At 41.2% G+C, this 16966-nt stretch overlaps 1 protein-coding gene across 1 annotated transcript in view; it reads left to right on the top strand.

Moving 5' to 3' along the window:
* Positions 1-16966, top strand: part of RLF (rearranged L-myc fusion) — a 51502-nt gene that overhangs the window by 17242 nt on the left and 17294 nt on the right. Inside the window, exons 4-5 of the mRNA XM_017830520.1 lie at positions 5716-5848; positions 15294-15496. Of these exons, the coding sequence (XP_017686009.1) occupies positions 5716-5848; positions 15294-15496 (336 nt within the window). The remainder of the gene's footprint in view (positions 1-5715; positions 5849-15293; positions 15497-16966) is intronic.

Here is a 16966-nt window from a genome sequence, read left to right as displayed (position 1 = left end):
TGCCAGCACTCACGAGGGGGGTATCCCCCTCGGCCCCGTCTTCAACGAGGGTCTTCCTCCGTGGGCTATGTCACCCCAGACAAGGTCGTTCCACCACGGTCATATCACGAGCACAGGGGGCTTCGTGACAGTCTGGTGTCTTCAGGAGATTCAAGCTCCTTGCAGGTCCTCTGTGCCCTGCTTCAAGATGGCTGCGAGCTTCTTTGTAGCTTGCGGCAAGGGAGGGCCCCCAAGGCCAACCTCCCACACTGTCCTGGCTCAGCTCTCAGGACAACTGAGCTTCTCAGCTCCTCTCTCTCTCCGGTGCTGCTGTACTCCAAGGCTCCTCTCAAATAGGAGACCATCTACTCCTCCTTTCTCGGAGGTCTCAAAGGAGTTTGGGGGAGGTCTGGTTCAGTTCTTACCCCCAAAAACTCTGTCTCCCAGCTGCTGGCTCTCTTTTTCCCGGCTCTCCTTCCAGGAGTCCTCTCTGCGGTGCATGCCGTTTGCTGTTTGGTTCAGTTCTTATCTGTCCTGGCTCTCTGCCACAGTCTCTGGACGCTGCTTCTGCCGCTGCCCACGGTGGAGAAAACATTTCCCGGCATAACTACAGACACTTAGTCCATCTTTATGCTGTTCCAGGTCCCCGCAGGCCCCTGCTGGGGGCCAAAGGCCCCTTGTGGGGCTCTGAGCCCCTTCCTCGTGGCTCTACAACATGGCCACCTCTCCAACAACCAAACTACAACTCTTATTTTCTGGTCTGGTTGTGGTATGTTTACATTTTGCAGGAGTGCCCATTGGACAAAACTTCAAAACTTCCAGGAGTTTCCACCCCTTGGGGTTTTACCATTTTTTCTTAGCCTCTGGGGGAAAACAAGATTCAAAGCACTACACCTCCAAAATGACTTTCTTTTCCCCTTTGACCTTGTGAGTGACATTTCAGGCTCAAGGACAGAAATCAGTCATCATACTTTGCTATCTTTGCATCTACCCGTTATCACCAACTCTTCTACCAATATCAGCAACTGATTTTTGGGGTAGTCTCACTGATAGCTCACTCACTAGTTTTACTTTCTTTATAGTCACTTTTAGGAGTAGCTTAGTCTTTAACATCTGGTTTCAGTTAGCAAGTATGCTAGGAGCTAAGAGTTGGAGCACAGTTACAGCAGTTATCTAAAATAAAATCAACCTTGGGGAAATATTTATAGAAAATCTTGAGTAAAACTAAGGAAGGTGAGATGGTTAAAGTTATCAAAACTGCTTGATTGTTGCATTCAGCTATGAGACTTTTTAACTTTGGTGCTCCTTAGAAGGTGGAAGCCTGCACTATAGTTCTGCATTTGAAAAGAACTCCTAATGTGTGCTTTTTCACTCACTTCTGATCTTAGTTTGATTTTGTTCTTGCAATCAGAGAAGTACTCGGGCAGGGCAGAAGCACTGACTTCCATTCAGTAGGTCTAGTGACTGCTTTGAATCTGTAGTCCCCTGAAGGTATCTATTGTGGCAGAGTCATGAGGTAGCTGGAGCTGGAAGGAAGCTCAGTTACCTGATCCACCTCTTCACTCAGAGTAAGGGCTGTCTTGAATCAGGTTACTTCAAGTCCTGCCCCACTAAGTGTTAAGTGTCTCTAAGAAATGGAGGATGCACAAACTTGAGGTAGACCTTTCAAAGTAAGAGTATTTAAACATTGAAACATTTCTCCCACACACACTTACAGAATTTCCCTTCATGTGACTGCCTCGCTAGACAGAGTCCAACTCCAACTCCCTTCTGGGGAATATAATGAAGAGAAAGACAAGTCTTAGATTTTCCTCTTCAGCCTCTCTTCTGAAGATGGTGGTCTTTGCTGGCCATGCTCCACTATGGTAAATGAGTTGTACAGGGCAAGCTGTGTGTTATGCTCCAGTGGAGTTTCAAAAGTGCCTAAAGGGAATAAACCCTTCATGAACCTCCTGGTTATATTCTGTTTGGGACTGTTCAGCACAGCTAACCTTGTTTGCAGTAAGGGCTCACTGCTGACCTGCAGTTAAATTACAGACCCTAGAGACCTGTGGTGCCAAACTGGATAACCTAGCAAGCTGATCACTAGCCTGTACTGATACTTGCGATTGTGCCAGGAGCAGCTCTGCATTTGCTTGTGTTGAGCTTCAGTGAGTCCCTGTCAGTGAAGTTCTGCAGCCTGTTGAATGTCTTAATGGCCACCCTGCCCTCCATTGTCAGTTGCTCTCCCAGTTCTGTATGGCCTGTGGGCTGGCAGAGAATGTCTTTGTCTCATTATTCAGGCAATAAAGGTGTTAAAAGTATCAGCTCACTGTTGACCCCTGAGAAGCACTACTGGTAGACAGCTGCCTGTTGGGTTTTGTACAGTTGCCACAAGCCTTCCAAGCTGAGCTGTTGAGCTGTTTTTTCACCTGCATTTTGTCCACTTTTCCTTATTTTAACAATTTGTTTTTAAAAATACTATGGGAGACTGTCAGAAGACTTTCTAAGTGTGACTAATGTAATCTGCAGCCTGTTATGACAGAAGATAGTCATACTACTGGATGTGGTTTCCAGGAGAATATGTCCCGTATTCTTTCTGGGGACAGCTTATGCTGACTGGGCTGTAGTTCCCCAGGGTTTCTCACTCTTCGTGATTTCCTAAGTCTCCAGAAACCTTCCCCCAGTGGCTGTGACCTTACAGAGCCTAGTAGAGGACTTGCAGTGACATCCATAATCTCCACTGACACCCTTGGCTTCTGTTTGGTACTATGGATGCTAATGTGATTATCTTAACATCTCTGTTGTGCTGATTCATGCCTCTTCCCCACTTCCAGCTCTGCCACTGGTGACAGGGACCAGGAAGGCCAGAGTGCAGATCTTAACAGGAAGACTTGAGCAAGGTTACTGAGTACCTCAGCCTCTTCAGTATCCTCTGTTACTTAATGTCCTGTCCTGTTGAACTGTTCTCTCACTTTCCTTGGCTCTTCCTTTCCTCAGCAAAGTGAAGAAAACCAGATGGATGCACATGTCCTTCAGCTTGGCTTAAGAGCCTTGTATTTCCTCAAAGTCTGTGGTGTGACTAGTGTCCAGGTGTGCAAGCAGCAAGTAGTGATAATCTGAGGGCAAGCCTTAGCAGCTTCTCTGCAATATCCCACATCCAAGTCCCTCCGTCTCAAGCACCAAACCTTGTGAAACCTGGAGTCTGATTAGCTGCTGAATGTGGCAAATGGTTAGATAGGACTTTAACAGTGACAACTGATAATTTGCTTTCTTTCCTTTCTCCTTTTCCCTCTGGCCTATTACCTTAAAGACTGGTTATAGCTGGAAATCCTGTTTATTTAAAGATGAGTCAGGATATCACGTTACTTTAATGTCATGACTAATGTAGGAAGATTAGCCTAGGTATGGGGTACAGTAATACCCATTTCTGGAATCAGGGATACATTTTGTGATACTTTATCAGCTTACAAAAAAACATACAAAATATGCATTACTTTTTCTTGACTTCCCTGGCTGCTTCTGAGATTTCCTGCAGATACTTAACACCTGTGTTGCAGAACACTGCCCAGTGTTCTTGCTCACCCTCTAGAATTTCACAATTTATTGTGTGCTAGATGAGTAAGCAGTAATGTGTCTGCTATAATGAGTAGGAGTATATACATTTTTTCATGGTCCCCTTTGGGTTGTTGGAATCTTCACTTGGTACTTGCTGGGAACGATGTTCTTCTAACTTTGCCTGTGTTCTCAGCTTGATGAAAGAGTGCCCCAAAGTCATCTGTATGTTCAGGCTCTCTGAAGAGGTCCATACACAAAATTTTCTATTGTGGAAACTGACAGACTGTCCAAGGAATGAGTGGATCTGTATGAACTTGCTTCGGGACGTAGGCTTCAGTGGTACACTAATACTTGAGTTTATTACATATAGTACACAAGTATGCTGTGGGATACTTTGAGCAGACATGTGTAATCGGGGAGTGAGGAGGGAAGAATTCTGTATTGACTGTGCTTCACTTTAATTTGGGATTTTCTAAGTAGCATGTCTGATAGGATGGTTTCATAGTTAGAGAGAAATCCTTTAAAAAAATTGAGATGGCTGTGGATCAGTGTAAATGAACCCTTCACTGCAAGAATGTAATTTTCCCCTTGTGAATCTTTTGCTGGGAGTAAAGCTTCATTCTTTAGTGGGGCAATGCTTTGCCCATGAGTTAAATGCAGGTTCTCCTGTGCGGAGATTTATAGAGTACAGTTCACTGCAGTATAATAAATAAAATAGATTGTTATATTAAAAAAGTGAGGATGTTCTGAAATTAGCATCTGATATTGGATATTGAACATAAATATCTGATTTATTAAGGGACATCTAATCATTAAATGCAAAGATGCCTTTTACTGTGAATGGTTAATAGGAAAATCTTGGACATTTTCATGACAGATTCCCTTGGTTGTAGAAGGTAATTCAGGAACTTGAAAAACATACGTCTTTTGTCTTGGAGTGTGCGAAGCAGTTCACTGCTGTGTTTTGAGAGCCCATGAGCTCTTTGGTTACTCTGGTATTCCCAGTGGTCATAACATTAACTCCATTTAATTCTGATCATTCAGAACATAGAATTGATTCCAGTATCTCTAGAGGATACAACAGAGGCTATTGAAAGAAAACCTAAGTTTAATAATAGTGTTAAAAGTGCAGACAACTTGAAACACAACTCAACAGAAGTAGGGGGCATTGCCACATACTGAACTTAAGATCTGTTGTAAGAAGCATTTTTACTAAAGGTGTATTGCTTACAATTAGTTGGCTTCAATTTTCCAGTGTTAGGAAATTCTGCGTGGTGATATTTTAATTCTTCAGGTCACCCCAGATCGGTTTCCCTACTAGGGATATGAAGTAGCTGGAATCTATTTCCAGTTGCTTTCTTTTCTGCATTAGGCTCTAGACTTCTTTCCCTGTGTAATGTCCTTTTTTTCTTCCTCCTTCACTCTTTAGATTTCCAGAATTCAAAGTGGTAGGGCCCTGATCGCTCTGAGCAATATGTATAGAAGTTCGATGGGTAAAGTTCAGATGGAGACCTGCTAAGTGTGGAGGGTCTCTGGGTTAGCCTTCACAGCATCAAGACTAGGATCAGAAATGCACTGGACATGGATTAGTTTCTAACGAAATAGCATCTCTGTATCCAGTAGAAGGATGTATTCATCTTAATGATGAAGTCTCCCACTGCATTGCTTCCCCCCCCCTTTTTTTTTCAACTAATGAGTGGTGGCTTTCATGATTCTTGGAGAAGTGAATTGACTGGCTCATCTTTAGTGTTAACACTAAATATATAATTTTACACTCTCAGCATTTTGTTACTCACTTTGAAAACTATTTAGCCTTCATTACGGGTTCTTCAATAGCACTATATGCTTTGCTACAAAATCGTCCTTTGTCTTTTATACAATAATTCCTGTAATTTTATAGACATGTACATGGAGAAACACAAAAATTGCAAAAGAGTTACAACTGCAGAATAGGCTTTTTGAGTTAAGCCATTTCAGTCAACTCAGTAGTCTGAAATTGGCAAGTTTCGCTGTAGGATTAGAGAAGTGACAGGACATTAGACTATTAAAATCCCAATGCAAACATGTCAAAGCAGTAATGACAGAGAGGAATGGTGTGAAACTATTAGAATAAAGTGCAATATTAGGATACATAATGTAAAATTACATTGGCTTAATTTTTAGCAAAGACTTTTAATGACTTTTTTTAACATTTTATAGGATTCACATGATGCTTTACTGGAATTTGGGAATAACAACCTCCAAATACTGGTGGATATCACAAGGGAAGGAGTATGGAAAAATCCAGTTCTTCTTAAAATTCTATCCCAGCAACCAGTAGAAACTGAGGAAGGTAAGAGTGTGATTTTTAGAGATGCGTGGTTGTTAAGAAATTACTTGATTCAGTTTAGGTGGGTAACCAGTGATTTGAATTCAAAAGACAGTTGCGTTTCAAATTGTATTGTGCAGTAGTATTTACATGTTGCTAAATAACATCTGTGATGAAACTGTCTCACTGGCATTTTGAATAATGTGTGCAGCTGATGCATCTCTGCTTGGGCTATACAATCCATCAGCTTGAATATTTCAAAACTCCATTTTTAAAAATAATTATTTCTTTTTCCATCATAAAAACACAGACACTTTTGTCCCTGGGGTAGTTTGTTCCTCATAACTCTGTACTTTGAAATGTTTTCCTGAATGTTTCAGAGGGAGGAATTGTGTGTGTCCACGCTTTTGGGAGGCATAAAAAATTTATGTGGAAGGGCATTTGGAAGTATTATTAGCTGTGGGCTGGAAATCTCATTGTATTTAGATTATTGAAATAAGATCTTTAATCAGAAAGTGGTGAGAGGTGAAAAAAAAGAGATTTTTAGTGTCACTTTATGTAATGTCTTCTGAATATCTTTTCTTAAACTGTTCCTTTACTCACTGGAGTTTTTTTCATATCTATTAGCGGTACCATTAAGTACTTTCAGGTATTTTATCTGTTCCATTAACAGTACATTAGACTGCAGTTTGCCTCTGGTAATCTAAAGTTAAAAATAACATAGAAAGGAAGAATAGTTTAAAATATTTTCTTAAAAATTAAAGAAGAACAAAAAGTCAAGGTTTCTTCCATAGTAGAATCCTTCTTTCTGGCTTTGGCTAACCCCTCTTTATTATGTCAGTATTTTTTAATAAATAAATGAGAAACGTGTTATGGTTATTGAGAGGATATGTTGCTTCCATATGCTAAAAAAAGGATTAAAAAAAGAGTAGCAAAGGGTGGACTGCAGTCTCTGCTAGCCTTCACTTCAGGTATTAATAACATGGCAAAAACATTTGAACTCTTGTTTTGGTTTAAACCCAGCTGGAAAAATTAAGCCTCCCTCAGCTACTCCCTTCCACACCCCCACACAGCCCACCAGTGAGATTGAGACAAAGGCAGAGATTCCGAGTTGAAATAAGAACAACTTACTTGAAAACAGCAATGGGATAAGAAAACGAACACTGTCAGCAACAATACTAATAACAGTATATAAAAGAGGGTGATAACATGCAGAAATGCTCACCAAGTTTTACTCAATGAGACTGCACCACAGCCTGAGCCATGCAGCTCTCAAGACAGAGAAGAAAATGGCAGACAGAAGTGTCTGCACCAGTGTCTTTCCACCAAGCCCCGACAATGAAAACAGAAACAATGGCAAACAAGTCATCTGCACCCACTCTCCTTCCACAAGTCCAAGACAATGAAAACCAATGACGAACTGGAGCCACCTTACACCATTCCACCTGAAGCTACGCCCCCCTCTTCCTGGAGTGAGGATGCCTCACTGCTGCCCCCAGGTGATGACATGAGTGGTACAGAATAACAACCTAGACATGCCCACACAGCTCCAGGCTCCGCCCCCTCTCATCCTTGGCCAAAACTAGGACAACTCCAAACAGCATTTAATCCCATCTCCAACATATCTTGAAAAGAATTGCGTTCCATATTAGCATCCTACCTTGGAGTCTTTCATTGGCAGTGTTGATAGGCCATCCAGTTGGACAGCTGCTCTTAGTGTATTTCTGCTCAAAAGGATTTCCATTTTAAAATTGGTCCATATTCCTGAAAACCTTCAGCTATTGAAGAATTCCTTACTTGGAAAGCGGTGTACCAGTGGGGGTTAAGGGTTAGCTGGCTTTGCAAACTCGCTTTACATGTGGCAAGCCAAGAGCTATTCTGGAGGACCGGTGTGAATTCCAGTAGGAGTGATGTCCTCATATGTATCTGTGTGGACTCCATTATAGACAATTTGCTTTTTACCCACATGGCTGGTTTTAACAGTGGCTATATTACTGTTTACTGCTATGCGTCCTTGTTCCTGCACAGGGCTACCTCAGTATGGGTCAGACTACTTGTTGACTTCAGCAGGAATAGGATAGAATAGCTTGTTCAGTCTTTTTGGGTTTTATTTGGGTTGAAGTTTCTGCTGACAAATTCGTTGTTTGACACATCTCTAACCATGCTGAATTGAGCTGAGCGTAGGTGTCCATTTCTGAGATCATTTGCCAGCCTGAAACTGTTGATTTCTTAGAGTTCATTATTTAGTACATTTTTTTGTGTTTGGCTAGATCTGAATAGATGTCCAGAAGAGTTGTCCTCACTGGTGTGTCTTTCATTGGATCCCAGCCAAGGCAACAGGACATTCATTGGAGTTTTTCTGCACCAGTGCATTTTCAGGTAGTCTGGAATAGTCCACAGGCATGCTTAAACAGTCTCTGGAATCCCATATTAAACCAATCTTGCAAAAGCACATTTCTCAAGTAAATCGTAAGGTGAAGTGGTAAACATTTTAAGTAAAGGGCACTTCTGGGAAGTCAAAGATCTGCCAAATTGTTGCTACTTACCAAGTGTCTTGCATTTGTGACAGTCTTGGTTTTTTGCTTGCTTTGAGGGTATTGAAGAGCAGATAAACTAAGAAAAGTGTCATCCTTGTAGCCTGTGGGCATGCAGCGTAGCTGCTTAGACATAGCTAGAAGATCTTTTTGAGCTGTCTGAACGTGTACTCTTAGCAGCCAAGCAGGATGGTTTAGACGTTGGTTGACTGTTTTCAACTGACAGTGCAGGGAACAGTAAACAGTAGCAGAGCTCATATGGTACCTGAAATGTAGAAAGACAGTGAGAGCACCACCTGAGAGTGCTGTCATGTCCTACTCTGCTCTTCTGGCCTGGTTCAAATACTGTGAAAGTGGTAGCTCAGAGGAGTGGCATTATTAGTAATGCAAATGGGAAAATAGGGAGGCAGGGAGCAGGGATATTTAATAGCTATAAACACTATAAAGTAATGCTTTAATGGTTAAATAATTTGGTGCTCTTACATTATAGGGGATGGAAGGGTTTTTATTTGGTGGGTTTTGTTCTTGTTAGCCTCTTGGAAGACTAAGAGCACAATGAAAAGGTATTGAATATTTGCAGGGAGTTGTAGGAGAGAACGTAAGGCTGGGAAAGACAACGTAGGTCTCCTGTAGTTGTTGCCAGCTATCCAATAATATTTCAAAGAAATCGAAATAGTGCATATTGTGAGTCTTAAAACTTTAAAGTGGTGCAGGAAGAGAAGTAGTCCTGTGAGGAGCAGGGAGTTGGACTGATAATCCTTATGGGTCCCTTCCACCTTGAGATATCCTATGATTCTAAGATTGAGGCCATATGTAAAGTTTACTTTTTTCTCAGAAGGCAAGACTTATGTGCCAGACTTCTTACCCTATGCTTTGGTGCAAGACAAAATGAAAACTTAGAGAAATCCTGCTCCCTAGGCCATTACAGCATATGGAAAATCTTTTAACTCCTAGATTGTGCTTCTAATGTAACTGGTTTATCCTCTTGATATCATAAGACAAATGTAATTCAGTGACTACAGAAGTTATTGCTGAAATATTAACTGATCCATGAAGCTGTGTCACATGTTATGATTAGTAAAGTCTTGGTTTTGGTTTACTTCCATTTCTTTATTCAGTCCGTTGCTTCCTCTGTGCTAGGCAGTCAGATGCTGCTGTGATTTCATTTGGCTTGCAGAAAGTCTGTCTGGGTAGCTGGATTTACTCTCTTGGCCTTGTATAGAACATGATTGGAGCTGGTATTAAACAACGGTCTCTAGATGTCTACTGGATTAACTTAATCCTTTTTTGCCTTCAGAATCATACCAAGCAAATGCTTGTTTCTGTAGTAGGAGATCATATGTCACTGATGAGTTACCTGGTTTGTCTTCCTTCTGACTTCTGTCACTTCTTTGATCTTTATGATGTTCTCTACTGACCAGCAAGCTCCATTTGATAGAAATAGCAGGAATCAAAATGTACTTTCTGCAGGTCCCAGCAGGGATGGCAGTTTTGCTGTTATGCTTGGGGAGTAAAGACTGCAGAAGGAGCTCCAGTGCAATGGGCTTTCAGTTGTTTTAGTCAAACTGCCATTTTATCCTTCAGTACAACAGCAGCTTCGCAGAGTATCTTCTGAAGTTTTGTTGTAAGTGTGTGCTATTTCAGTCATCTAAAGCTTAATTTCTTTGAATAGGTTGTATTTCATGCTTTTTGGGGTTTTGTGGTGTGTGCCTGAAAAGCATTCCTAGTTTTTGTGCTGTGGGACACTGGTAAACCAGATGTAAGAGTAGCTCAGTGTGCCTAGATGGAGCTGTGTTTTGTGAAGTGGTAGTTCATGTTAATGATCATCATATATTTACTTGAATGAACAATCCTGAAGATGTGTCATGCTCCTGCCTCTCTTGTTTAGAGTTCTTTCTTTATTTTTTTTATGCACTGGCCTGGAAAAGGAGCTGACATCAACTGTAAACATGGTTTACCAAATTTGTTCCAGCTCAGGTTTCATACCAGCTTAGGTCTGCTGCTTGTATGGCTGTTAATAAATTTCACTTCGATGTGCTAGGGTGACGGTTCCTGATTTTCACTGTCAGCAGGCTCAGGATGGTTGTTTGGAGCATTAATATTTGCTTTAAGAAAGGGCCGTAAAATCCATGCTGCTTAGGCCTTTTGGATGACTAAATGATACAAGGATCCCAATGTGACCATAATCGATGCTCTTCAGCAGTTGTGATATCCCACGGTTGTTCTGTGCCTCGGGCAACTAGTTTTAATATTCCAGGACTACTTTTTTTTTTTTCCCCAGCAGATGGACACCAACACCTTGATATGTCTCTGACCAGAGTTGGTTTGTAGGAAAGCTGGTAGAACTGTCTACCACACTGCTATTGTAAAATATACATACCTTAATGTCAGTTGTGCGTACTTAACATATGTTACTGCACTTCAGCTCATTGTTGTCCTGTTCCAGAGGTACTTTCAGCAGAAATGCTCACCCGAGATGCTGTTTTTTGTGAACATTTATCAGAGCAATCAGTCTTTTTATGTGCTCTAGTGCCATCCATGCTTTATAATATTCACAATATCGTGTTGTTATTTAAATCGTCTTTTACTGCAAATGTTTTGGGTGAGTGGGGAATCTCTTATCCTTTTTGGTTCTGGGATAAAAGAGCTCTTTGGATATGTATGGAGTTTGGAACTGCACTGCCCTTTGACTAAAGGATTTTGAAGAGGGAAGGGTTGCAGGGTGTCTGCACTGATTTTTATAGCAAGCTGTTTTAGTCTTGATGTTTGGTAGAACACTGACAGAACAGACAACAGCAGGAGGTCTAGAAAGAGAAGGAACAAGAAAGTCTGTTCATGGACGTATATGGAAATGTAACAGATTTAGGACTGAGTGCAAAATTAGGCTCTCTGAGGGGGAAACAACTGCTCTGAGGAATAGACAGCAAAATGAGTTTTTGTTCCTTTTTCAGAAAAGGGAGGTTGTTCCAAAGCAGGCTGCTTGGAAAAAAACAGACACTTTAAGGGAAAGCTAAGTGCCAAGATAGGTGTCTGGCTATTGACTTATTTCTGAATTCCGCTCCTGCCTTCATCACTTACCATCTGCATGACACAGGAGCTTGGTTTGTCATTTGCCTTCATTGCAGAGTTCATTACACACTCCCTTAGGCATTAAAGAATTGTCCCAGGGGCACAGACCTTCTACCCTTGGGGAGGACATGCTTACTGGCTGCTCCCAAAGATTGCAGCAAGTTGAAACCCTCTCTCCTATTCACCTTCATCAGCAAGTTTCTCTCATTTGTGCTGGAAGATAAAAGTGTGACTGTTAGCCTGAAAGTGTTTAATTTGTCTGGCCGACTGCAGGTACTCTTAAAACACCACCCATGTCTTGACTCGCTGGCTCTGACATGTCAGTACAGCTTCGTTTAAGCAGTTGCCGAGTGCGTGTCTAGCTGTGTAAACAAGGGGAATCTAAATCATTCTTAGAGTAGGTAAAGAGAATATATTTTCTTTTATTCTTCCAATGGACCTAAAAAAAATTAATTATTCTGTGAACCGAGAGCTGTAGAAACAGGGGCTTCAGAATTGCTTTGAATTGCTTGTGGGCACTAAACCCCATTCCCGCCAGGCCCATGAATAGCAGACTCCGCCAGGAGAGGCGAGCGATCTGATGCTGAGTAAGCCAGCCTTCTGGGACTTCTCCCTCAACAGTGGTCTTCTGGCCATCATGTGGTGCTAGCAGCCTCTTGTATCAAATAGGATCCATTTTGAAATGCTGTTAGCTTTCCTTGATAAATTTTCAAGCATGGTGTCATACAGATGCAATTTTTAATGAAGAGAGGATGCTTGTTTCCTAGCAACTAGAGATCTAGAGATGTTACTGCAGGCTGTCTCTTGGTCAGGCAGTTGAACTCTTTTTACTTTATCCATTGAAGTTACTTTAATGTGAAGTGTCAGCTGGGTCAAGAGTTTAAAGCTCAGAGGTTTTTCCTGTGAAAAATAGAAACCATTACCATAGGCTTGAATCTTAAAATTACCTCTAATGGGCCACTAAGCAGACTTCTGCAGAATACAGCTCTCACTACAGGCATGTGGTATGTGCCTGGCTCCTGAAATTAGTTTTCTTTTTAGGTGCACATTATGAGCCTTCTGCCAACTAGTGTAGTGTCTGTTAGAACATGTTCTTTTTCTGTTTGGACAATAATTTAAATGCATAAAGCATGAAAACTTCCTTGTTCTGTGTTACATACAATCCTCTCTTTCAGAAATGTATATGTTTCTTAGCTACCTATCTTGCATAGTAATAATAAGATACTAGCAGTGGAAGAGCCATTGCATAAAAATATTTTCACTAAGTTTTTAGTCTAAACCAAACTTTTTTTAACTAATCCAGAGGCTATTGCAGGCTCCACAGGTTGACTACAGCTGCTGCAGGGCACCATTCTGGTATGTGTTTTATCAGAACGTCTGAAGCATTTCCATTGTTATTCTGCCGTTCATCAGACCATTTGTTTCTTGGTTGATATGTACTACCGCACGTAGTGTAAGAATGTGTTGAATCATCTCTCTTCATTCTCAAGGATCTTTTAAAATATGTACAAATCTGGAGATTCATATCAAGCCTTTCTGTAGGTGTTTATGTTAAGCTGGAAATAGCACTACAGCTGTTTGAAAGCATACAATTTCATCAGCCAAGGCAAGTACGCTTTAGCAAAGCTTTGGATGCTGTCTCTCACAACAATCCTGGATTAAATATCTAGCACACAGCTTGGCAAGTCCATCACCCAGTGAGCTGATGAGCCGGGTGAAAGGGTTACAGTAAATGAGATTAAGTCTGGCTAGTGATCAGTCACTGATGGGGTTTCCCAGGGCTCAATTTTAGTTACAATGCTCTTAAATGTTTTTGTAAATTATCTTGGTGCAGGAGTTGAATGTACATTAAGTAAGTTTGCTGATGATGTTACATTAGGAGGATCTGTGGTCTCCCTCAAGGGTGGAGAGGCCTTACAGAGAGATCTGGATAGACCAGAGAACTAGGCAATCACCAACCATATGAAATTTAACAAGTGCTGAATTCTCCACCTGGGACATGGTAATCCTGGTTATATGGACAAACTAGGGGATGGAGACCAGCCCTGTGGAAAGAGATCTGGAGCTTTGGGTTGACGGCAACTTGAATATGAGTAAGCAGTGTGTCCTGGTAGCCAGAGGGGGCCGACTGTCCTGGGATGCATCAGACACGGCATTGCCAGCCGGGTGAGGGAGGTGACTGTCCCACTCTGCTTTGCACCAGGGTGCACTCACCTCGAGTCCTTGGGGCAGTTTTGAGTGCTTCGATACAAGGACATCAGATTAATAGATTTGTCCAAAGGATTTGTGGCCAAGGCACAGAGAGGCCTTGAGGCTCCTCTTTGTGAGGAGCAGCTGAGGTCACTTGGCCTGTTGAGCTTGGAGAAGAGAATGCTGAAGTGTGACTCCATCACAGTCTGCACCTTCCTCAAGGGGGCTGCGGAGGAGGAGGTGCTGATCTCCTGTCTCTGGTGACCAGCAACAGGACACAAGTATCGGCGGAGAGGCTTGGAACAAATCGCGCACAGGCCAATGTGGTCAGACGATGTTCAATTTATTATTTAAATGAGTTAACTTTTATACAGTTTAGTTTGTTCCGGGTACATGCTCACAACAAGGTGATTGGATAGCTCAGTCTGTGCACGCGTCTCATGCCTTCAGGTTATTGGGTTTGGTGCTCTGTCCACGCGGCCTGAAATCCTACTTGGCATGCAAAGTCCCTTCTATTGATCCGCCTTTAGGGGTTTTCCGAAATCTTGCAGGTGTCTCATTATCTCCAGTTTCTCAAGGCTTTCTTACTATAAACATACTATTTTCTCAAACCGTATAACTAAACACACAGCTAACAAGTATAAACATTGCATAGTTTCACACAGCTTGCAACTTCTAAAGTCATGTCAAGCAAGGCCTACAGAAATGAAGGAAAAATTGTTCACAGAGTCTTGCTCTCCCAACACACAAGGACATGGAATGAAGCTGTGTCAGGGGCAGCCCAGATTGGACGTTAGAAAAAGGCTCTTCCCCCAGGGGATGGTTGGGCACTGGAGCGGGCTCCTCGGGAAAATGATTACAACACCAGACCTGCCAGAGTTCAGGAGCATTTGGCTGATGCTTGTAGTCATATAGTTTAATTTCAGGTAGTCCTGTGAGGAGCAGGTCCTTTCCAACTGAACTTTTTTTCTATGATAAACACCTGGGAAGAGAATCAAACTAAATCTGTGAGGTTTTTAATCCAAATAAGTACATTTTGCTAACTGCTTACAAAAATAATCTGAAGTTGCATTTTTACTATTGAATTTTGAATTAGTTATCAAGTCTCATAATGATTAGTTGTATTTGTTTGATCTAGAGCATAAGCCTAGCATGTCTTAAACACAGTTCTTCAAAAGTACTGCAAAGATAACATTTTCACCCTCAACTTAATTTTGTATATTTTTGCATTATGTGGGGTTTTAACAACTTGGGTGGAAAGCTCTCTAGTTGAAAAGCATGTAATGATTCATTTGAAATGTTTTTGATTCTTTGGAATATGAAGCTACAGTTAAAAGGTGAAGATTCTGAATCTCAGTTAAACTGCTGATATCTGTCTGGTGTGATCAGTGTCCTTTAGCCATTGCTGTGGCATACGTCCTTACTGCCTTAATGGTGCTGTCTTTGGAGGGGGGTGGAGGATGGTGTATGTCTGTATTCTATAGCCCAGCATTCTTTTCTGGCACAGTTTGGCAGAAGATATGCCATTGCTGCCACTTCCAATCATGCCTAGAGTTTCCTAAGAACACTGACCATACTTACACAAGTTTGTAAAGAAGTGTGAATGCAGTGAGACAATTTCAGTTAAGTGTCACCTGTAAATTGGTCTATTCTCAAAGGCTTTTTTCTTTTCCTAGCTAATAAATTGATTACACGAGAAGGGCCTTCCTTTCTGCAGATGCGAATAAAACATTTGATGAAGTCAAACTGCATCCCCCAAGCCACTTTCTTGTCAAAATTGTGTGCAGATTCTCCAGAAATTGCAAATGTTTCATCTTTTCGCCAAGCCTACATCACATGTGTGTGTTCAATGCTGCCTAATGAAGACTCCATTAAGGAGGTTAGTAATCCGTAGTCCCTTTTGAATGTATATTTATCAAGCATTTTAGAATTTATTTCTGTAATACTAAAAACTGAAGCTGAAGAGTGAAACTGTTGCAGCAGAGTTCCAAAAGAAGAATCTATTGCAGACTGCAGTAGGAAAGAACATTTGTATGAACTGCTGCTGTGGATAAAATGTGTGGATAGTATGTATATATGCTTGCATTAGAGGTTAGATGTTTGAAATCTTAAAATAAAACTTGTAACTTCAGTTCCAACAGTAAGAAAAATATAATTGGAAAGTTGTCTTTTCTGACTCAAAACAATGGTACCAGAGCAATTGCTTTTCTTCTAGTTGTTCTGACCTAAGAAAGAGAAGTTTGAAGAAAAAAAAAATCACAAAACAAACAAAATCCACTTTAGAGTTGTTCTTCCTGAATTCTAAACTCGTTTTTAGCAATTAGTCTTCCTGATACAATAACAATCATTGCAATGATTTGTGTTCACGCATTGCCATAGTAACTGTGGTCACACAACTGATTCTTGCCTCTGTTGCCTCTTGACATCACACCCCTGTTATGGGATCAGTCTCACTTGTTAGAGTTGTATGCACTTGGTGTAGTTTTAAATGTTGGACTTGGGCATTTTAAGTAAACTTCAGTGAAACTGGGGGAAGCCTGAGATATTTAAAAAAGAAAAGAAAAGGCAACTCTGTCTTGCATTTCCTGCATGAGTGCCAGAGTGTTCTTGTTGTACGTATTAACTATTTTAATTAACATTCCTTTAAAAATATTTCTTTTGAAATATAAGTATTTACATAGGTGTCTCTTCAGTCTGCACTTTGAGCCAGATTCCCCTCAGTGTGCTGTAGGAGCAGGGAATGCGTTTAACAGCTCACTGCAGACACAATCCGCGTGCTGGAGGTTTTGGAGTTTATGGGTAACTTGCAGCATGTTCTCTGATTGGATTGGCTGCTGCTGAGGAATGACAGAGAAATCATATTAAAATGTTTCCTTTTTAGTTTAATTTAAGTGTTGTGAAGTGTAGCTGTAGCTGTTTTAACTTGATACTCAGAACAGTCTTTTCTTGCCAGTCAAGTATAAAAGTTGAAACAGAGATTGATTAATTGAATCAAGTTATGGTAATTGCTGAATTAAACATTTTATGGGAAAGTGAAGCCACTAAGCATCAAAGGAGTATCTTAAAACAGTACAGTTTATTGACTTAACTGGACCTGTAGTCAGCGCTGCGAAAAGTGTAAAGTTAGTGGTGTTCCAGTGCCAGAAGCTTGTAAATAACTGGCAATATAAGGATTTGCATGGAATGTTTTTTTGCATGCTCAGTCACAGGTGTTGTGCCGTTGGCACTCTTACAGAATTGCTGGAGTCCGAGAGTTCTAAAACACTTTCATTCACACCTTTGTTTTCAGGGACAAGAATTCCGTTACACATGCATCTTACCTACGATCTTCCTCAGGTAGAAAGTTGTC

The sequence above is a fragment of the Lepidothrix coronata genome, unplaced genomic scaffold (genome assembly GCF_001604755.1).
Source record: "Lepidothrix coronata isolate B3197 unplaced genomic scaffold, Lepidothrix_coronata-1.0 Scaffold180, whole genome shotgun sequence".
Classification (NCBI taxonomy): domain Eukaryota; kingdom Metazoa; phylum Chordata; class Aves; order Passeriformes; family Pipridae; genus Lepidothrix; species Lepidothrix coronata.
Note: the sequence above shows the minus strand (reverse complement) of the source record. Positions and strands in the feature narration are given on the sequence as shown.